Genomic DNA, 22913 nt, shown 5'->3' with positions numbered 1-22913 from the left:
CCAAGCAACATGTTCTCCAGTCCTGAGGCCCAGCTCAATGCACCCCCTCGAGATGTGTTACATGTCACACAGCTGTGTGCTTTGAATTCTCATTTTCGTTCTTGGGCGACGGAGGAATCTTCCTGCTGAACTGACTGAAGCTGGCCGCCCTACACCTCGCCCTCGGCCCTCCACCTCCGTCCCCAGCCACGCTCGGTGGGGGTAGAGTACTGTAGCGGCCTGGGATGGGGATCTCTTGGGCTGGGTGAAGGACGTGGCTGCCTCGAGGGAGTGTAGTGTCCTTGGAGAAGAGGCTCTGGATGAGCTGGAATTTTTCCTTCTCCTCTCGCAAGAAAACGTCGACCAGGAGCTTCTTCTCCCGTTTGAGCTGCTCCACAATGGTTTTGGGAACATCTGGAATCACCCAGGCGACCACAAGGCTGAGGAACATAACCAAGTTCTGGAGGAAGGAGAGAGGAGGAAAAGAGGGGTGGATGAAAGGATGGTTGGGAAGAGAAACAGTTAAAAAATGATAGATGTATTGAAGGAGAGCAGAGGAGGAATACATGAATAAATAAATTACAATGAAGAAAGAGTGGTTGGTTTTACATTAAGAGGTTGAGGGCGTGATAAAAAGGGCAGAGTGAATGATAGAGTTAGACAAGTAAAAGTCCAGAAAGAGGAGAATATTTATAAGACACAAACTGAATAAGAAGTACAAAACATCAAAATCAATTGTCTTTGTTTGAGCTCTTGTGTTTGAGGACATGTGGCAGACATGTTAGTGTTGCATGCAGACAGACGGAAAGAGCTGTTTACCAAATGAGCTGGACACTAACAGACTGAGGCATCTGTAATATTCTCCATCATAATGAGAGCTGCTCTATGTTCCAACTAATTAGTAATGACTGACACATATTCTCACACAATTACGCTGCCTAATCCGTCTTTTTATGAGACAAATCTGTTACATAGAAGTGTGGACCACCACAACAGCACATATGAAAACTATCAAAGTAAAACGATGTGCCTGCTTTTAATTATGGTGCTGAAACTAACGTGTTTGCACCTGTGTGAGAGCTCTGACTTAAAGGACGGGTTCACAACTTTTTAAGTCTGTCTTAAAACAACTGGTCAGGTGCCCATAAGAACATTGAAACATTCCTCCTGTTCATACTGACCATTAGATGATCCCTTCATAATGCACTGACAATGTAGTGATGGGAGCCAAAATCCACAAGGCTACTTTTGTGCAAGAAACGTATTTAAAAGTTAATCTGAAGCTAATATGAAGCTTCAGCTGTCCAAATGAATCAAATCAGGTAGATATATTTTAGAATTACAGTCTATATAGTGCCAAAGTCCCTCTTTTTGTTACTATATTTCCATCACAGCTCAACAGGGAAACACAATGAAGGAATTTGATGCAAAAAAGACTGTAAATGTGGCAGATCCACTTGATTTGACTAACTCAGACTGCTGAAGCCTCATCTAAGCTTCAGATTAATTTATAAATGCATTTTTGCATTCAATGACTGCGTGGACACACTGTGGATTTTGGCCCCTATTGAAAGCGCTTTTCAAAGGAATCCATTAATAGCCAGTATAAACAGGAGAAATAATTAAAATGAGGAAAACTTTTCTGTCTTCATCTGGACACCTTACTGTTGTTTTAAGACAAACTTGAAAAGTTGTGAGCCCATCCTTTAATGCTTAATATGCTTGTTATTTGATTTGTATTGTGTCTTTCTTTCCGTTGGTCATTGTGTTTTAAAGTGGTTGTAAATGTCTGCACCGCAGAGCCAAGGCTTGATTAGCATCCGCTCTACAGCTAAATGAGCTCATACCTGGAACAGTATGACAAAGGCCAGCCTTGCAGCCAGGACAGACCAGTACTGTTTGGAGAACTGGTATGCATCTGGAGACCAAGGGGGTTCTCTGTAGTCTTTATACCTGGAATAAAACACATACATTCACTGCGATTAACAGATGATTGTGAAGTTCAGATTCTTGAGGCTGTCTCTGACCTCTCTCCTTCTCCATTGCCTTCATCCTGCAACCCAAACTGATGTATCTCTACCCTGCTGAGCCTCATTAAAACACACTACTCCTCCACTCACCCGGACCCGACGCTAAGTGCTAAGTGTGATAATCTTTATTAGGATTCCTTCCATTTTCCTTTTGTTTTCTTTGTAGTAAACACTAGTTATTGTGTTGGCAAGCAAACAACAGAAAACTTCAACCACATGTTGAGCTAACGGCCAAAATGTTTAAAAAATGAGACGAGAGGGGGAAATAAATGCAGAGGCAAGAGAATGAGAGCAAATTACAAATAGAGAGAGAATAAGAGATGTGACAAGGGGAAGAAGATGTGTTATGTTTAGGGAAGCCACATCAGATAAAACTCAACCACTCAAGAATTTAGTTGGACGGGCGGGTCAAGGATGTGTCATCTAGTATAACACATACACAGACACACACACACACACACACACACACATGCAGCATGAAACAGCTGTTTGTCTGTTTTGGTCATCAGAGAAATGTGAAGTCCAAATTCAGTTCAAGGCTGAGTGGAGGATATAACAAACATGAATGAAAACATGTTCTTGAGCCCATCTTTTGTTGTTTAGTTGGTTTATTTATGAAATTAGGTCACTGTATAGATTTGGACCCATTTCGCTTTATTGTCTCATTAAAAAAAAACAAAAAAAAACCCCACTGGTTCATCATCATTGGCGCTGATATTTCATTAATTTGTAACTGGCAGGCTGCTATCTTGAAACGGGCCAGCTGAATGATTCTCATGTCGGTGCATTACTTGTGCTGGCGTTGCATAAGCAGGTTCTAAGAAAAATAATAACATGGTGTTGTAATATAATCTGTGGCAGTCAAACTATTCAGCCATCAGAGTTGTCATCTTTGAATTTGTTGGATTCAGTGCAATGAGAACGGAGAACTGAATAAGAATGATGTCAAGTTGCAGCTGGGGCTGTTTTAGATGAAGACTTACTGAGAAAACAAGGGAGGGAGTGTTTTGGTTGCACATCAGTTTATGCAGAATAATGGAGAGAATATATGTTGCTTTGTTGTTGTTTTTTTCTGTTGCTGTCCACTGAAGAAACTATTTAAAAAAACGTAACCCAGTGGATTCGGGTAAACATCTGTTTACTGTCATTAATACACTGTTATAATGATGGAGGTCTATGTTAAACATGGTCAAAGGTCCAACACTTGATGTTAACATGTATTCTGATAGAGACGTTTAGCCATGTTTTTTCTGTTGGATGCATTCATTCATTCAGTCATTCATTCATTTTTCCATACTGCTTATCCTCTAGAGGGTCGTGGGATGCATGTTGGATGTAATCACTCCTAAACGTCTACTTTAGGGTTTATTTATAACATGACTATTTGGATGTCGTCAGTCATTCACATATGGAAATATTAAAACAACACAGCAGGATTCAGTCAAAGTAAACTGTTCAGCAAAATCAGCCAGCTGAGTGGAGCACAGATAAAGTTGAGACTTTAACTGCTTAAAGGTCCAGTGTGTAGAATTTAGTGGCATCTAGCAGACTTGGTGAATATAATATTCATAAGTATGATTTAATTAGTATATAATCACCTGAAAATAAGATCTGTTGTGTTTGTATTACTTGAGAATGAGCACTTTGTATCTACATAAGGAGCTGGTCGCCCTCCACAGAGGCCGCCATGTTGCACCGCCATGTTTCTACAGTATCTCAGAACTTCCTACACATGATCAAATATATCATTGCAAAAAAGCAACAAACAATGATAAAAAAATGTATTTTCCAACCACATTCTTCTTTCCTCTCAATCTATATTGTAGCTGACATTTTCTTTCATCTACTCATGAACCTGAAGAGCACAAATGCTGCCATTTTGGTTACTGTGAACACCTTCATCAAACTATTATCTTAACATGATTATTCAAAGCCATCAAATTATTTGTCTGCATGCTCATTTACTGACTTGATTCAATGACAAAGCAATTAGAGCCCACATCATCTCATTACAAGTTATTGCCACACATTGTAAATGTATACTTTACACATGTTTGTTAAAATGCACAAATTGGTGAAATATCGTGATTAGGTGGGGTGGGATATAAGGATGATAATGTTTGTAAAATGTCATGACAGTTCTGTTATTAATTTATCCACCTGTCTGCAGGGAATACGAGCAGACAATAGCAATTTTGCTAAAACCTGGTACGATGCATCTCTCCTTGTTTTATACAAGGTTAATGTGTTATTGAGATCTGTCCCTTTCTCAATAAAATTACATTACACTGCTTGAAAAATGAGGCTTTTCTAACCTTTCTAGGTAAACATGTTGTGCTTTCAATTGTACAGTTTAGGATTCATGAGGGGCAAAGTTCAGGGCAGAGAGAACATTAAGTAGTTATGATACAGTCAGTAAAATTCTGTCTTATTTATTGAAGAGAGGAGTTTTGAGTAAACAGTAAAGGACGCTGGCTTTATGTCACAGTATTTTTTGGCTCTGTTCTCACAGTGGCTTTTTTAAAAGCCATGTCAATTATATTTACATAGCACCAAATCATCCTTAAAGTTATCTTGGGGCACTTTTCATCAGGTCTAGACTGTAACCTTTATAACATTCCCTCATGAGCAAGCACTTGACGACAGTGACAAGGGAAAAAACCCCTTTTTATTTCAAAGAGTCATCTTTTCCCTTGTGGGATACAAAGTACACCATATAGCATTCCTTTCAAGGCAAGGGTAGGGAGACAGTTGCCTTCATTGTTAATCTTGAGAACATCTTTAGGCAGAAAAATGCATCCCCCCCCTCCAGATACGTAGGAGAGATTGTAAATTAAATACAAAGATGTGCATTATGTGAGGCCATAGAGGAGTCTTCTACACAGCCACATTAATGCTTTAAGGACATTAAGATAGACATCAGACAGAGACTAAATACAATAAGCCAATGTATTTATCATTAATCAGACCACATAGTCAAGAGACTGAACATCAAGATAGAAATGTTCTCTGAAGTTCTGCAGACGCCACTGTATGCACGGAGCCTAGAGAAGAACTGAATGTGTGAACATTAGGTAACACACACACAAGTGTAATTCCTCTGCAGGTGCCTGCTTATCGTTTTTGCCGCATGACCGACATGAAAGCACAGATGAAACTGTTATAAGTCAAGATCACGCTATCCAAAGTGGTTTTGATCAGTGTCAGTGAACATGGAGGTAAGGTTATTAATACATGCAAACATTTTACACCCTACACTGAAGACAGGAAGTATCCAATTTAAAGAATCAGAGCTCCTTTTTCTTTGTTTGTTTGCAGCATTTCGACCAACTACAGGTGTCCCTCGGCCCTATCTGTGCATTTCTTCTCATTCATGTCTAAAGTTTTCACTCCACTGTGCATCAACTTTAAACTTATTGCACCATATCATTTTTTTCTTATCTTGGAGTAAAAGAAAAAAAACTTTATTGAGACAATCTGTAGATATGTAACAGTTCATGTGAGCAGTTCATTTGGTATTTTTGTTTATTTTCTTTTCCTTTTCCGCATGCTTAGTACATGCAGTACTGGCAGTTCTTTGTAAAATAGTGGTGTCTTGTGACTCAGAATTAGCAACTAAACTAAACTAAACCTTATTGCAACAAGAAAATTCAGCCAGTCCATGTGCAACGATGCAATAACAATGTTGGATTGCAATGTGTAACTTTTTAAACTAAGGATCAATTTGCACTGCTTTGTGTCTTTGATTGTGACTGAATTATAATTGAAGTCAGTTTTTGGCATACATCTGACATCTGAAGAACAGATGTAACATTCGTTGATGGTAATTTTATCCTCACTTGCACACTGCTACACACACACACACACACACACACACAAACACACAATGGAAAATATAATTAAAATTCAGCTGCTGTTCCTGAAAAACTAGTTCTAGTTGAGGGGTTAAAAAAGGACATTTCTGTTTCTCATCACTATTATTATTATTATTATAATAATAATGATAATAATAATATTAAAAAGTTCTTGCAAGTTCTTAAAAAGTGTGCCAATGAAGGCGAATAATCCCAAGAAATGATAATAATAATACTAAAAAGAGTGATGATGCCCTTTTTTGGTAATTAAAACTAAACTGATTTATTTTCTTTTGCTTTTTATGCCTTTTTTTATCAGTTTTCCCTGTCATTCTCTCCCACTCAATTCAAAAACAGCAAGCCGATAAATATCATGTATCACTATCAGAGTCTGACAGTGTTACAGTATATACAAACTATAATATCAGGCTATAAATAAACACTCTCTGCTTGTAAAGTACATTGTATCCAAATATGTTGGATTGACGCATCTCTAACTAATATCTAAGCCCCGCCTCCTGTCAATCACAATCCTGTGAAGCAATCAAACAACTCAAAGCCAGATTTTTCCACTAGTTACAGCCTATAAAAAAAGATACGTTTTACACTGTACATCTTAATAGAAGAAGAAGAAAAAAAACAGAAAAATTGGAAATATCTCCAAACATGATACAACAGAGTAAAAAAGAAAAGGAATGCAGGAAATGCTAATCACACTAAAACTGTCTTTTACCACAAACCCGCAGCAGTTGAACACGTCAGATTAACGAGATGGTTTCAAAGTCTGACAATGAAACAACTGACAAGACATAATACGTCTTTCACATCCACACACACTCCTTTATGAACTTGACTATCAGTATGGAAATAACAGAGGAGGGCAAAGTGTGTGTATGTGTGTGTGTGTGTGTGTGTGTGTGTGTGTGTGTGTGTGTGTGTGTGTGTGTGTGTCAGCAGCGTCTTATGGTGTCTAATTCCTTCTCCTTATACAGTCATGAGTGAGGAATGCTGCATGTGAGAGTCAGCTCTTCTCTCTCTCTCTCTCTCTCTCTCTCTCTCCTTCTCCCTTTTTTTTCTCTTCTTTGATCTATTCATCCTTTCTCCCGCCAGTAATTTACAGTGTTTTGTTGTCACACGTCACATTGTAGCCTCCCAATGTGAACAAAACTCTAAAATAAGACCTCCCATCCCCTTACGCTTCACTCAAGTTAACCTTACTTGCCCTTAAATATAAAACATTATCTCTCTTACTGTGTGTGTGTGTATGTGTGTGTTTTCTGGACGCTCCATGTTTGGTTAAAACGGTGCAGCTCAGCAGTAACTGGAGCATCTAACTCCGTATTCTTTCATAAGGCCTCTCAATGAGATTATGATTAGTATGTGAGAGACGTGCGTGTGTGTGTGTGTGTGTGTGTGTGTGTGTGTGTGTGTGTGTGTGTGTGTGAGAGAGACTTCCCTCTGCCAATACAGTGCCTCCTGGGATCCAGGAACAAATTTTACAGACAGAAAAGGAGTCAGACCTTTCCCATCCTTAAAACACACAAACACACATCAACACCTCATATCAGCTCATGGTTAGCCTCAGGTTAGAGAACAATAGTATCTCTATCTGTTGTGCGTGAGAGCATGTGCTTTTCATTTGTCTGCACATCTGCTTTTCAGTTGTCTGTGATCCTTTTTTCACACTCTCCATCCAAAAAATGTTTGGTTTTCTCTCTCTCATCTCTATCTCTATTTCTATCTCTATCTCTCTGTCTCGCTTTCTGTTTCCTTACATTGTTAAGAGCAGGAAACGGTGACCACAGGTCTGGCATTCTACTCCAAAACCGCTTAAATCGCTCCACAGTTTATTACTTCATCTGGTTGACTGGTGAGAAAAGATGGTTGAAAATTCTCACCTGCTGTGTTCCAGGTTTGTGTACGACAGACAAAAGGTCACTAACCACACTGCTGCACCTGCCGTTTATGATGTGTTTCATTTTAGGATGAATAAAATAAAGCACCTTAAAGTCAGATTTACTAGTCCATCCTAATCCTGATGGAATTAGCCTGTAAACATGTCCAGTTAAATGTTTCTAGTGCTCATGTGCAGCCAAACAAACACACATGTCTTACAGATGCCACAAGTTTCTTGTCTTTGTAGATCTATTGCAATGACTTTGTGAATGGAATATTTCCAATTTTGTTGGATCATTTGTTCGCTCCTTCATGTTTCACGTGCAAATTCTCCAACTCCAGTTTGAGCTTACCCGATTGAAAGCAAATGACACACCTGGCCGATTCATTTAAGCATTTAAACAACAGTGATGAGGCACAATGGAAGCTAAATTAGCTGCATGATCATGTGTGATGGTCAGGATTGGGAAGGTAACTTTGGAAATGTAATAGGTTATGGAATTACCCTATTTAAAATATAATAAGTAATAGTAATGTAACTTACATTACATGTGATTACTTTTTGATGACTTTTCTAACTTTCTAACCACTGTTTTCAGCTGTTAGGATTCAGCTGTTTTTCATGTATACTGACATGTATAACGGTTAGGGTTAGGGTTAGGGTTAGGGTTATAAAACATATATTGATTTCAAAGAATTAAAAAAAGCAATATATGGGTTTTTTTTCTATCTGCAAAGAGGAAACATCCTATCACGCAACCTGATAATCCAGCACATGCAGTAAGTCCCTGGCCTGGTTCCTGGTTGATACGAATGTAACCGCTGCCAACTTCCTGTCAGCTCACGAAACAAGCGCCGTCTTGACATGGAGCAAGTAGAAGCTTAAAAGTACCGCTATCATAATCCTTTTCATAGATCCCAAAATGTATTGAGTCTTATCTCGGAAGACGCAATGGTTTATAAGTTAAAAACCCTTTTATTGCAAGAGTCTAAGGTTCACTCGGCTTGACTTTAGTTTTTATTACCCCTGATTTATATGTTTGTGTTGTGTTTTCTGTAAATCACTCTTAAGCTTTCTGTCTAAATATAAATTGATTTAAAATTGCAGAGGGAAGAAGTGCATCCTTTCAGCCAAACTCTGTTTTCTCTTGCCCCCTCCTCCTCCGCACGGAAGTCAGATATGAGCCAAAGCACAGTATGCCAGGGAGAAGGTGTAATGATTTGCTGGAATCACCTTTAATGTGATACTATCATCACAAATTAGTTGTGTACACATTATAAAGTGTTAACACAATCTAATTCAATAACTCTAACTTAAGACTGTTCGATGTAGGGATGTTTGAGTAATATTTGAACAGTGGGGCGATTTCCCAACAAGTTAGTGTAAAGCCAGCTACCCAGCAGGAAAAGAAGAGTCCTTCCAGCTGTCTGGACCACCGTAAGAAATTCAACAAGTAAATCAAATTATGTTACAAAGCTTTTTTTTAGTGCTTCTCGGAAAATGCCTTTACCTTCCTTTTGTATTCTAAGTGCAAGATGAGGATAACAGCAGGTTTTGTTTTGTGTGGTAGAACAATCCAACTGATTCCCATCCAAATCCAAAGAAAAAGCATTCTTAGTGGCTGAAGGGACTGTATGCAAATTATAATGTCTAAATATTTAGACTGATTATTGACATTAAATTACTTAAGAGATTGTAACACCTTCAATGGTAATCAATGAATTGTACTACTGTCATTGCTGCTGTTTTGTTACTGCCGAACTTTAATTTCTATTATATATATATCATTTACCCTCAAAGTACAATTTGTGTTTAACAGCCTGGAGTTTAGGCAGTTGCAGTAGACATTTAAGGGAAATTTATTTTATTTCAACCTCACCATAAATGGGACCCTTGTGGCTCCAACATGCTAACTTTACACTCACCAGATGTAGGCCTAGATCCAGATGTAGATGCATTTAGCCATAATGGCTGCTACAGATGGCTAGTTTCTGTGTATTTGCTCAGACTCAGAAACAAGGGTTTGAAATGATTCCTATAAAAATCATGTTTATTTGGACAGTTAAACCGTGTTTCTATGAGGTATTTCAAGAGAGAGAGGACGCTACTGTGACCCTACCTTTTAAAAACAGGCTTGAAATTAGTTTTGTAGACACCAAGCAGAATTCATAGTCTAGCCACGTTTTTATTTAGCGCTTCAACACTGAGGATAGAGACACACACTAGCAGAGATGTACGGGGATGCTCTGACCACTGAAGCAGAAACTGTCTTCAAGTTCTTCACATTGCTGTTTTAAATGTGATTAAAGATTTAAAACCTCAGTGGTTGGCCTCTATCACACCATCCATCTATCTATCCATGCAAACATCCAGCTACAGTGCTTCTCTTCTTCACTCCCTCCTCTATTGTATTCCTACATTCCTACCATTTAAACCGGTACCTAACCCTGTTCTCACTTTTCTTGGAAGCTCCCCCTTCCTTACATAATTCTTCAGATCCTTGCATCCTTATCTGTCCATCTCTTCAGTGATACCATCTCTCTTATGACACCACCATCTATGTATTCATTCATTTTTTACCTATTTTCTTCTTTGCCCTATATATTCGTCCATACAACCAGAGTCCCCAAATTGACTGGGTCAAAGAAAGACTGGAAGAACTGACATACTATAACGTATAGTGTTGAATTATTTGCCTGGGGCCCAGAGGCGTTGCCCGCAACCTCAACGGCTAATAGCCTAGATACAGTCTGTACATAGAGCATACAGCACTGCTCAGACACTGAAGACAAACACACCCTTCTTAGAAACATCTTACAAACGATTTCACGCCTCTAAGCAGCACCCAGGGCGTACAGTATCTCGTCGTGTTTGAGACGTGACGTACTGTACCGCACTACACTCACACAAAGACTGCATTCTTGCCCTGTAATTCTTTACTGTCTTATGTAACAGCAGGTCGGCCTTAGCTGTCTGTGGGCGCTGGCATCCATGACCTTTTCTTCTCGAGGGTTTTATATCGATATTATGAAAGAGACGCTTGGCACTGGCATGAGGGAAAATGCATAGGAGGTACAATAGTGCACTGTCTTTTGGGGGGGTAATTAAGTGGAGCTTCGCTGGCATTGTGACGGCATCCTCCACATCCGCTCTTGTTGTCTCAGGGTTCAAAATGGCTTATTAGCTTTTGGGTGAAGGTGTGTGTGTCGGCTTCAACCTTATCTAGACTGTTACTGGGTCATCTGCTCTATGACTGTCACATTCATTCATGGTCATTCACTTTATCCATGGTAATTGACAAGGTAGAAAATGAATCTACTATTTTGAAAATCGATTAATGATTTTAGTCGTTCTTGAAGCAAAGATGCCAAACAGCTTCTCAAATTTAAAGATTTGCTGCTATTTTGTGTTTTTATAAAAGTATAAATTGAACACTTTTGGGTTTTGGACTGTTGGTCAGAACAAACAAGATGTTACACACAGTGTAATTACTTGTGTGTTTTATATGCTTTAATTTTTAAATCTATGTTAACAAGTACATAAATTGTAAAAACTACATTATTCATTACTAGTCTCACGTGTGACATGCATGTAATCTGAATTTTTGTAATCCAGGACCAGTAGACAAGGTTGTCCATTTCCCCTCACTTTGTTTTCCTTTGGAATCCCTTCCTCGAACACTTAGACAACACTTTTAATGTACAAGCACTTCTCACATGTGCCTCAATTAATGAATTATAATACCTTAGATTTTGAGATGATTTGAACATTAGCATAATGGTCATGACATAGAAGACCAAGGGGCCATAGGTCCCCCCTTTACCATCCTCCCATGTTCTTTTTCAGTCATGAATCACTGTAAGCTCACAAATAAAAAGTAATTTCAATAATTCCCATCTACTCCAAGACATCGAGTAAATTAAAGTAGGCAAACATAAAATGGGAAGAATATTTACATTATAATCCCAGTCACACAAATTAAATCCAACAGTGTACATTTCAACCAATAAAACTGCTTCAAAGCGGTGTGAGTCTGCTGGGCCTCTGCTGACTCCACTACCAGCCTGCTGTATCCTGTCTCTGTGATAGGTTGATATGTAGCGAGCTCCATTAATACCTTTTATTAGTTTGTTTTTATAGGTAGGTGTGTTGTATGTACTTTGTATGTTGAGATAACCTTTCAATTATCACAGCAAATGCTTTGTGATGATATTGGTTGGTTGTAATTTCCGTGTAGTAGTGTGTTGAGCACACAACATTATCTGTGACTTTGGTAGCTTTGCAGGTAAATCCTTGTGAAGTATCTTGCTAACCAGCAGCCAGTTCAATCTATTATGTTTTTGTTCAGGTACTGTTTGTGGATTTCTGTTGCTTGTTATCACGCAACTGGCTGTTGGAGACCTAATTATTACCTGTTGTTACCAAGATAAATGGTGGATTGGAGCCAAAAGTGACGTATGCGCCTCATTCGTCACTCAACACACACTGCTGCCAAACACACACACACACAAACACACACACATTTTGGCTCCTGCACTTCTGAAATGAATCCGGCGCCCCTGATTCAGTTAGAGATGGACATTAGCCCCTTGAACCGAAGAAGAAACATCCTTCTTGAAGATTAAATGGACAGTATCCTTGAAATTAGCATGGTAATGCTAGTTATTAGTTGATGATCCAGGGATATTTGTTAAGGTCAAAGTTATAAGTGTTTTATTCGCTTAAACAAAATCCTCTTAATTCCTCAGATGTAAAAATAGATGAATTGACCTCACTGTTTTCTTGAATACTCACCAAAAAAGGACACTGTGTGCAAAGGAGTGTGTGTGTGTGTGTGTATTTATATATAAATGTAATAACAGGTACAGTATATAATTGGACTGGACAGATGATTAAAAGTATTTAATAACTGTAAAATCAAACAGCTATGGAAAAGAAAATTGCACCAGACGTTTTGTGTACAATAACTTTTAAGTGTGTGTTCATGCGTGTGTGTGTGTGTGTGTGTGTGTGTGTGTGTGTGTGTGTGTGTGTGTGTGTGTGTGTGTGTGTGTGGTTTTTTTTACCGGCAGACGGTGATATCTCCGAGCTGGGAGCTGTGCGGCACCGTGCCTTGTTTAAAATTGGACACGTTGAAGAAGGAGAGTGTGTGGTCAATGAAGCCATGCATGGTGCCGGTGTGGCTGTACATGTACTGGTAGACGAGCCGAGGGATGAAGTCTGATGTGAAGGATATCACAAAGGCCTACAGAGAGAAAGAAAGAGAGACGGAATGAGAGAGAAAGAGAAACATTTTTCTGTCATCAGCATCCTTAAAAAAATACACAGTGTGATATTCAACCTGTGAAACAGAAGTTCTGACAAATATCTTTATTCCCTTTTTTAGCCTGAGAGGTGTTGGGTTTCCCACTTGGAGCCTCCGGGCAGCTTAAGCCTATGTTTGTGTGTCCGCTGCCCCGTAGCCCTAGCATGAATAATAACTTCTGCTGCTTGTTTTTCTCAATCCTCCACAAATCTGTTCAGTATTAAAAGTAAACGGGATAGGATTTGGTTAGTTTGCCAAGGACAAATCCCATGCAGACTTCCACAAACACAAACCCGCAAGCACTTTGACCTTTATGTTTCATGTTTTGGAGTTTCAGACATGATTCTGGCGTTTGCTCATGCAGGTTTAATCTCCGTCTAATATAAACTGTCATCGGTGTCAATAATGACAATGGATAACGTAAAGTATTTGAAGGGCACAAACACACACACAGCAGACCTGATGAAAGCTGGATTATATGTTGAAGTACTCCAGCAGAGAAGCTCTGGGTCAGTGGCAAAGTAATGTCTGAGGAGTCTTTGAGGTCAATGATCTCATAATTTAGTGGAAAGGGAAAAACTTTCAATGTAACAGAGGCTTAATTTAAATTAATCAATTATGCAGCAAAACCTTTTTACGTTGATGCATTTTTTAGGTTTAATGTAAAGTTTCAAAGCTGTTGAGTTTTCTGGCAGGTGATATTAAAAATGTACCAACAATGAAACTCTCAATAATGAAGAATTAACAGACAAAACTTCATGTTCCTTCTGCAATGTAATATGACTGATCCATCACAAAGAAATATGTTGAAACCTGAAGGTTAAGGTTAAGGTTGTAATATTATTACTACAGCATCATCATTTCACACATTGAGACTTAATCACATTTAATCTCTTCTCATTTTATGATGTAAAGTAATCCAGCAGATTTGGCCTCAAATCCGAGCACTGTAGCAGAAATAAGAAACGACTCGGAGATGATACAAGTATTTTAATCAAAATGCTTTGCGCATATGGGTTTTTCCTGGGCATAGCGCATACCAGAGTAAACCCGGAACGAATCAAAAAAGAATTGGTACAAAAGAATCATTCATCCATTTTTTTGTCAGCTCTCACATTTTAAAATGTTGCGCACAGGCTAGAGGTTGACTATCAGCTCAATGAATGTCCTATTTGTTAACACTAATTACACTAATGTCTCAAAACTAAGTAGTGAGGATTTATTGAACTGTTTAAGTGCTTCATTCAAGACCACATAACACACACATTATGTACTGTACCTACTGTCTTCATGCATTTATTGTGCATATATCTACCGTCATCACTTATTCAATGAGCACATAGTAAAAAGTGGGACATGTACATTAATACTTACATTTATAATGACTGAGAACTTTCCCATTCCGCTTAGTATGTTGTACCATATACCTATAGAAAGAAGAGGAAGCGAGACAGAGGAAGGAGAGACAGAGGAAGGAGAGGGATTATGGTTAGTTAGATTAGATTAGTGTTTATGTTGTTCATTGACATTAAAATGTGATGTTGGTACAATATCACAAACTGCCTTTTTTGCAGTTGCATCCATGTTATCATTCCCCAATACACTGTATGATTTCATTATATATATTTTAAGACTTGAGAGACTGAGGTGCTGATAATATCAATTCCACATGTAAGGAAAGAAAGCTTATTTTAGTGCTTTTTACATTAGCCAGAGAGTCAAAGGGTGTGTCATCACAGGGAAGGTCAGAGGAATTTTACCATACAGGAACATGTTATCCTTCAACTCACAGCACAACCTTTAGGGATTAGTAAAGCCCCTAAAAAGCCTTATGGATATACTCAAAAATGCCCGGAGGTTAAGCTGAAATGAAGGTTGATTTTCCGCTCAAACATTAAGGAAATATGAGGACTGACAGCAATAACATGACCATACTGATCTGCTCAGGGCCTTCAGTAGTGAAACCTGCCTCACTGCCTGAAACCACTGCCAACCTTGAAAAAATGTAATCAGTCTCAGTTGAGAGTTTTGGCTTCACATGTTAGCCAGTGTTCGAAATACTGATTCACAACAAGAGATTTATGGGGGAAAAGATTGAGGGCTTATGATCTATTGGACATTTGGCTGGCTGTGTCTACAAAGTAATATCAAATTTATACTTCCAAATTTTATATTTTATTTTACAACCCTAGATGATGGTGTATGTAAATGTGGTATTTATGGTTAAGACATGCTACGTGACTTTGTGTCTTTTTTCCTTTCTACGTGTCAGATTAGCTTACCGATGTCTTTAGCACGTATGGCGACTGGCCTGCGTAGCTCTGTAACAAACTTCTTGGCATCCAGTCTGATCTCGATGACGTTGTTCAGCAGAGCAAAGACAGGAGCGAGCGGGAACGAAGCCACGAAAAGAGAGACGAAACCAAACTGGATGACTGCAGGAGAGAGATAATACGGTCATTACACATGCTACAGTAAGTGAAAGCTTGTTGAACATCATACTAAGTTATCCTGCAGCTCCTCAAATCCCCCCCCCCCCCCCCTCAAGGTGAACTGGAAAGTAAGGCTGGAGATAGAAAACACAGCAATTTATGGGCTAATGAATCAAGGGAAGGTGGGAACGCAGGTGAATATATCTTAAGCCAACAATACATCCTGTACTTTTATTAAGAAACACAAAATAAATTATGGTTAGGTGATTGTAAAGTTTCAAAAATAAGTTTAAAGATGATTACGTTTAAAATGAGAAACCTATTTTTGCTTTCCTGACGACATTTCATATCACAATTATGCTGATGACATCTATATTTACATAAGAGTTGGTCTGATAGCCTCCAGCTGCTGGAGTCCTTAACAAAGATGAAAAAGCTGAGCACATCACTGATCATTACTTCACTTCAATTGCTGAAATGTCCATTATTTACTTTATTATGTCTTAAGGACACGAAGATAACCCAAGTTACACTCTCCAACTGGAGGGCATGGTTTAAACAAAGAGTTCCTTAACGTTTTTTACTGCAGTTTGCATAAAACAAAATCAGATGCTTGGGTGGTTGAAGTTAACGTCAGACTAGTATCATGAGTGTAAAATACTACTGTCTGTCTGCAAGCATCACTAAATCTTTTCCTTATCTCTGTTATTGGCTTGCAGTGGCATTCCCAGACAGTGCCAGTGGTAGTTACTACTACTCTGTTGCCACAGCAAAACCCTGTTAGGGTGTTTTAAACTTGTTTTTTTTACATGAAAGCTTTTGGTGTATTGCCTTATTAGTTAACACTGGTTACAATATAATCACATTGTGATGACAGCAGTAAATGTCCAACACGTCCTCATAATGAAACAACAGGTCTATTTCTAATGACTCCCAAAATGACGAAATGAGTGTTTTCAGTGCCCACTAAAGGACTTTCTTTATAGGACCCATGGAAGCACAACATAATATAACATTTTTTCAAAAAGGTTACAAAATCACTGTTAGAAAATAATGTTTTATGATATGATAACACTGTAGTCAAGGTCCACTTTCAAGGTTAAGGACAACAACACTTGGTTGGGTTAAAATGATCACTTGCTTGTCCCTGATATGTGACTGCTTTCATTCACAACACAGCCGTACTGGCATTTACCCTGAAATGTTACTTGGTTGATTACAGATGAGATGTTTTATACAAACTAACTGTGCTACAGTAGAGGTTTCTCTTGGAAAAAATGTTTCTGTAGTCTCTATTACGTAGAGGTTGCTGTAAAATAACTGCTTTATTATTATACATTGCCATATCAGTCGTTTCTGCTATTTGACTCCAAAAGAGAGTCTGACGTGTGAGATTGGTATAAAACCTACAACATCGAAAGCACATATTTCATCCCGTCACCAGGACGACATCAGATTGACATCTGCAAACAGCCATCTGTCTGGTCAGGAGTCACAGTGTCTATCCAAGATTGCTCAGTGATTCGGGTGATGCCTTTTAAGGTTAAACACTCCAGTGCACTAGGAAAACTGGGACCTTTTTTATGATTAAGCAGTGTGTAGAACTATGTGTGTTTCTACTGTATGTGGGTTTGTTATGCAAGTCAGTAACTTAGACACACAACAGCCATGACTAATGATTATATCTAAAGTTGATGGTCATTTATTGTTCAGTACATTATAATCACAGGCTGCGGCAGCAGTGTTGTGGAAACATGCCACAACCATCCACTTAAATAGTAGCTTAATGACTAAAACACCAGGTGCCTTAAAATACACAGGCTTGTGTCTGGAAAGCTGCCACAGCAACTTCTCTTTGGCCACAGAAAGTTCAGCTAGTACAGCAGCTCAGGAACTGGTAGGAAATCAGGCTTTTGTGTGAGGATACTCCAGCTGGGTGGATGCCACATGGGTATATTTCATTAAAGATAAATCTTGTGACCAATGTGGCCGCCTTGTTTTGTAGATCAAAGTCATACCCTATGTCAGGGTTCAATATTAAGAACACTTGCTTAGTTGTTGATGCATGCAAAATCCAATATAAGTGATACATAACACTAAAACAGAGATGGATGTTATTGAATGTTCCATGAGGTACAGTACAAGAGAAAAGATGGAAATCAGCTAAACAGACTGTGGCATGCATGTAGTCACCAGAGACTGATCCATCATTTTAAAACCTTACAGTAAGCAACAGAACCCAAAATTCATCCTTCTCAGTTCCACTCATTTATATGTTGAAGTTGTCACTTATAAAAGTCTCTAATAACTCTAAGGTGGCAGAGACAGACCTAACCCAGGTCAGTGACTAAGGTTTATAGATACAAGCTTTATCACATATAAACCTTTCTTTTAGGTTGATTGATGAATGGTCAAAACAACATCTACCTGCTTCCTAAGACTGCAGAAAGGAAACATGAGAAAGACGAAGGCCTGACTCTGGCTGATGCACGGCTCAGATCAGAGCAGTGCAACTTTAGCAGTGTGGGAATGTGGATTTCCAGCGAGCCGGAGACTGACGGCTTCACCTCGGGACGCCACACAGAGACAAAGAGCGGCGAGGAAGAAAATACGACAGGAGAGCGGCAAGTGCTAGAGGGCAAGCTTAGAATAACCTCGCCATCTACCTGAGCCGAGGTTGACGGGTTCGGGGACGGCCCAGACACACACCCAAATACAACACATTAGTTACACACACACACACACACTCTAAGAACTACCTATTCACACGCTGACAACTATGTGCTAGTGTGAGTTTGCATATATAGCTCACACATTTCTGACATTCCTTCTTGCCCTTCAGTGATGTCAGTCTGGTCTTCTTTCTGTTTCCCTCTACCCTGATTGTCCTCCTACCTCCCTCTGACCTCACTCAATCCATATCACATAAGATATACTCATCATGTCATGGCACGATCAACAGTCAAAACCAAGACTGTTCCAATGTTCTGAACTCTTAAAGATGCTCACAGAGTTGATTACGCCAAACAATACCAGCAGCATCTGTGATACATACAAATACCAACTCAACTGCTCTTGAACTAGAAGATCTGTTGACGTGTCCACTTGTGTCTTTCCCTCCATCTTTCAGAGATTTCTGAGTTTGTTTTGGAATCCACATTTACAAGAAGTGTTCCCACGCAGCACACATCCAATTTTGCCCACAAAACTTTGCTTGCTATTTACAATTTCACCGGAATTTTCATGTATTTATCACTTTGACCTTAGAGCTGAATATAGTACACAATTCATCACACGCAGAGTTGTCAATTCCTAAAGGCAAGCTTGTTGGAGCCTTTTTGCTTACGTGCTACTAAACTTTGACTCTACAGACCAGGAGGAAACACACTGATGTTTTATGATTGTATGTATCATTTTGTATGTATTTTTCTTAAGCACGTCTTTGCTTTTATTGTTTGTATGTATTTAGCAAAACCTCAATGTTAAAGACCTTTTCCAGATAAGTTATACATACATACAAGAATAACCAAATATTTTTTCAGTTCTGAAGTTTATCTTCAATAAGCAATAGGAACTGGAGGCTCCAAGTTTCTCCATCACATTTCTATAAGCTTAATGCTGGATCACAATTGCCTCTAAACTAGTTGTAATGTCACAATTTGAGCTCATACATCCACGTGTTGAACTGAGATTTAAGGCGAGCTCAGAGAAACTTTCACCCTTCATCAGAGGAGTCATACATCTTGTAATGACGTCCTTGTTTTGTCATTGGCTTTAGACATGTTTAAGGACCAATGTGTACGATTTAGTGGCATCTAATGGGATGGATTTGGCAGAGTAGGACATAATATTCATAATTATGTCTTCAGACTTTTTGGGTTCGGGGATTTCTGGACTTTTTGTGTTATGGGGTTTTTGGTTTGACTTGTTGCAGATGGGGGAGATTGAAGTGTTGTATATTTGGGTCAATGTTTCATGTGTGTTTTACTATGGTTTTGTGTGTCAGTTTATTGGGAAAAGGATTGTTTATTGGTGTTTCGGTTTTTTATTTTCCCCATTTTCCCCTGTATCCCCAGCCTGCCTTTCCCTCCACACCTGTCCTGCATCAAACTCGTTAGCCCTCCGCTGCTTCCATTGTGTTCCCCCAGCCAATCAGCTCCTTGCCTGTTTCTCTTTGTTTCTCCAGCCTATCAGGTCCTTGCCTGTTCTCCTGTCCAGTCACCTGTTCCCCATTCCCTAAGTACTGCAGTTTGTATTTTAGCCCTGGTTTTCATTTCAGTCTTTGTTCTGTTTGCTCAGTCTTCTTCAGTTTTTTTCTTCTCTGTTTGTGCTGCATTCTGTTTTGCACGTATCTACCAGCTTTGTTTTGCCTGCATGAGCCTTAATAACGAAGTCTATTCCTTGTGCAGCCTGCTGTGCATTTGGGTCAAACCACAACAAATTATTGTGTTTTTCATGAGTTTCGCACTCATCATAGATTTTAGGATGCTTGGAAAAGGAGGGTGGGTATATTGACTTGATTGCAATCTGCAACTTCACCACTAAATGCCACTAAATCCTACACACTGGTCCTTTAACTTTCCACTAAATGAGTGTTCTTTAATTTCCCTTTTCTGGCCTTTAGTGTGTTTTTAGTTACTACTGCAGGGTTCAAAATTATATCAGAGCATAAATAACTACAGATATTGTGCTTATTTTCCTGATACAGCACACTAAACAAGTTGTCATTGCTTGTCAGAGCTGGATCTCATACAGCACACTCAGTGTAGACTGTGGGTTCAAATATTTATTAGACTCTTGTATTTAATCCAAACAAACTGCTGTTATTGCTTCTATAAATATAACCAAACATTAACTAGGACAGAACTTTCCCATATTTAAATCAGCAAATCTTACAACTTCCATGAACTGTTCACAGTGCAGCAAAACAGATAATGACGCAAACACTGTTTACAACTTTGACAATATAACACTTCCCATGATAGGTTATTATGACTGAACAGGTGTTGCTTTGTTGTGACTGCAGTTGGTTGTAACAGTTCAAGAGGCATACGTATATCTGTGTGTGTGTGTGTGTGTGTGTGTGTGTGTGTGTGTGTGTGTGTGTGTGTGTGTGTGTACCCCAGACATAACAACTGAACACCTGTATGTCTTAAAAAACTTCCATATAGTAACTTTCCCCTCACAGGCACTGATTCACTCAACTTTTATTAGCACATAACTCCTACCTGTTTAACCCAGGAATGACCTTAATGGTGAACTGGGAAAGTTCACAGAAAAAATGTTTAAAAGCTAAGATTAATCTTGATTTTAGTTTTCTTTTTGCTTGTAACTACGCTTTCTTCCATTTTTATTCAATCCATCTTGAATTTAATTCTTGTCTTATCTCTGTTTTCTGTATGTCTGCCAATCAGTATAATATTGATTTACAGGGTTTCCTCACTGCAATAATTGTGCCAACAGCAGTAAAAACTGACTAGTGGTGCCAAGCAGACTTGGCACACCAGGGTCTATACTCACTGTAAATGAAGAATCTGATCAAGTTGAGATTACACAATGCAACAAACATGTGAAAACAAGTTGTACAGGGCATTGTTACATTCTGTTAAATACTACTCAAATCCCCTGACTTTTGCAATCTATAATAAACAATTTGCAGAATGTTTTGAATCCCTTTGATTGTATTTGGTCAAATGGAAACTCATCAGTTCCTCCTTGTTAGCTTTACAACAGGGTGGCATGTTCTTCATAACCAATTGCAAAACATTCTCCAAACATCCAGTGACAGGCCGGTATAAGCACGCTGCCAGCTGTGATCAAACTCAGACAGAAAACAAACTACAAATGTACCTTTCCATATTCCAAATGAATGACCAAGAAAAACACCCAGAACAGTGAAAACAAACAGAATCTAGGCACTCTGACTAAAACATTTGAAATAGGAGGAGCATGGTGAATTTAACTGAAAGCCATTCAAAATAATGTGTCAGCTACTAATTACCTGCCACCTCTCGGGGGTGAATCATCTGAGATTGATTATACATGAGGGAGGAAAAACCTTTAATCTGCATCTGGTGTTTATGTGATGAGGACTGTGATGGACATGAGTGCCAATAAATCTCTGCATATACAGTGCAGCAAAACATGTGTGCACTTTTGCATGTGGATGAATGTATCATGTCCCTCCAACTAAACAACAACATATGTTGTTAATCAGGGCCTTAAAAACACCATTACAAATATAATTTGTATGACCTTTTCAGTGTTTCCCTATATTCATTCTACTCTTCAGTCAAGGTGTGTCCTTTAACTGAACTGATGTTCACGGACCCATATTACATAACACTTCAAACTGATGTGGAGGATTACTCCAGACCTGTCAACTCATGTTTGTCTCCATGTCCCTCCAGTATTTTCACCTCCTCTCCTGCTGAGCTCCTGTTTTGTAATATCCCCCTCCTTTACTTTCCTTTTTTAATTTTAATAGTTAAACACAGGGCTTTAGTGGAGACTAAATGCACAGCATTTACCCACCCCTCAAATTCTGAAATACTGTTTACACAGTCCAACCTGACTTTTTATCAGACTTTCAATCACTTCACAGCTGTTAGTGGCTCAGACCGGCTTCCTACCGCAGTGATGCAGATTCTAGGAACGCTTGTTTTGTTTTGCATCCTCGAATGAGAAACTGAGGCAGCTCATACTGTTGAAATGGAGCGACCAATAAGCAACCACTCACCTGTGCTACGCGGGTGTTAAAACAAACAAACGCTCAGTGCTGAAGCTTGCAGGCAGGCTGGAGCCGCTTTCATAAGACAGATGAACGAATCAGAGTTCAGAGGATGATTAGATCTCTAGAGCCGAGAGAGGAAACCTTTTCATAATGTAAAAATGATGGTCAGCTGGGGTCACAGAAAATCTCCTTTATTTTCAAAGCCCAAAGTTGACAGGTATGGAGTACTCATTTCAAAAGTATGTATGAGCAGAAATGGCTGCTCTTGCTCCCTGGGGCTGTTTTTTGAGTGTCTACCTGTGTGTGTGTGTGTGTGTGTGTGTGTGTGTGTGTGTAGCAGACTCACTCATTTCCATGTATTCAGGTGTGAGGCCTTCGAAGGGAGCGAGGGCGTAGTCCAGGTCCCACTGCTGGGGGGGCCTCTCCTCTTCCTTCTCCTGCACTGCTCTTCCTTTATCTTTCAACGCCCGCACCAACTTCTTCAACTTTCTGTCAGCATGGAGAGAGAGAGAGAGAAAGATGGACGATGAGGATGAGGCTGAGACAAAAAGAGAGGATATAATGACCTTTTGTAAAAGAAGAAAATATTAAGTGGATGTATAATCTGAAAGTAAAGAGATTTACCCAAGATTCACTGAGTAATCAAATGAAAAACATAATGTAAGTGAAAAGGTGTTAAAATA

General features: G+C 39.1%; 2 protein-coding genes across 2 annotated transcripts in view; both read right to left on the bottom strand.

The window, feature by feature from the left end:
- The window catches only part of optn (optineurin), a 413618-nt gene that overhangs the window by 332482 nt on the left and 58223 nt on the right, over positions 1–22913 (bottom strand). The gene's annotated exons all lie outside the window — the stretch shown is intronic.
- The window catches only part of ano2b (anoctamin 2b), a 67706-nt gene continuing 44857 nt past the window's right edge, over positions 65–22913 (bottom strand). Inside the window, exons 21-26 of the mRNA XM_062443526.1 lie at positions 22577–22719; positions 15348–15500; positions 14440–14492; positions 12827–13005; positions 1827–1932; positions 65–439 (exon numbers count right to left, since the gene is read on the bottom strand). Coding sequence (XP_062299510.1) covers positions 65–439; positions 1827–1932; positions 12827–13005; positions 14440–14492; positions 15348–15500; positions 22577–22719 — 1009 coding nt within the window. The remainder of the gene's footprint in view (positions 440–1826; positions 1933–12826; positions 13006–14439; positions 14493–15347; positions 15501–22576; positions 22720–22913) is intronic.

This window comes from Scomber scombrus, chromosome 22 (genome assembly GCF_963691925.1).
Source record: "Scomber scombrus chromosome 22, fScoSco1.1, whole genome shotgun sequence".
NCBI classification, from domain to species: Eukaryota; Metazoa; Chordata; class Actinopteri; order Scombriformes; family Scombridae; genus Scomber; species Scomber scombrus.
This window is presented reverse-complemented; position numbering and strand designations above follow the sequence as displayed.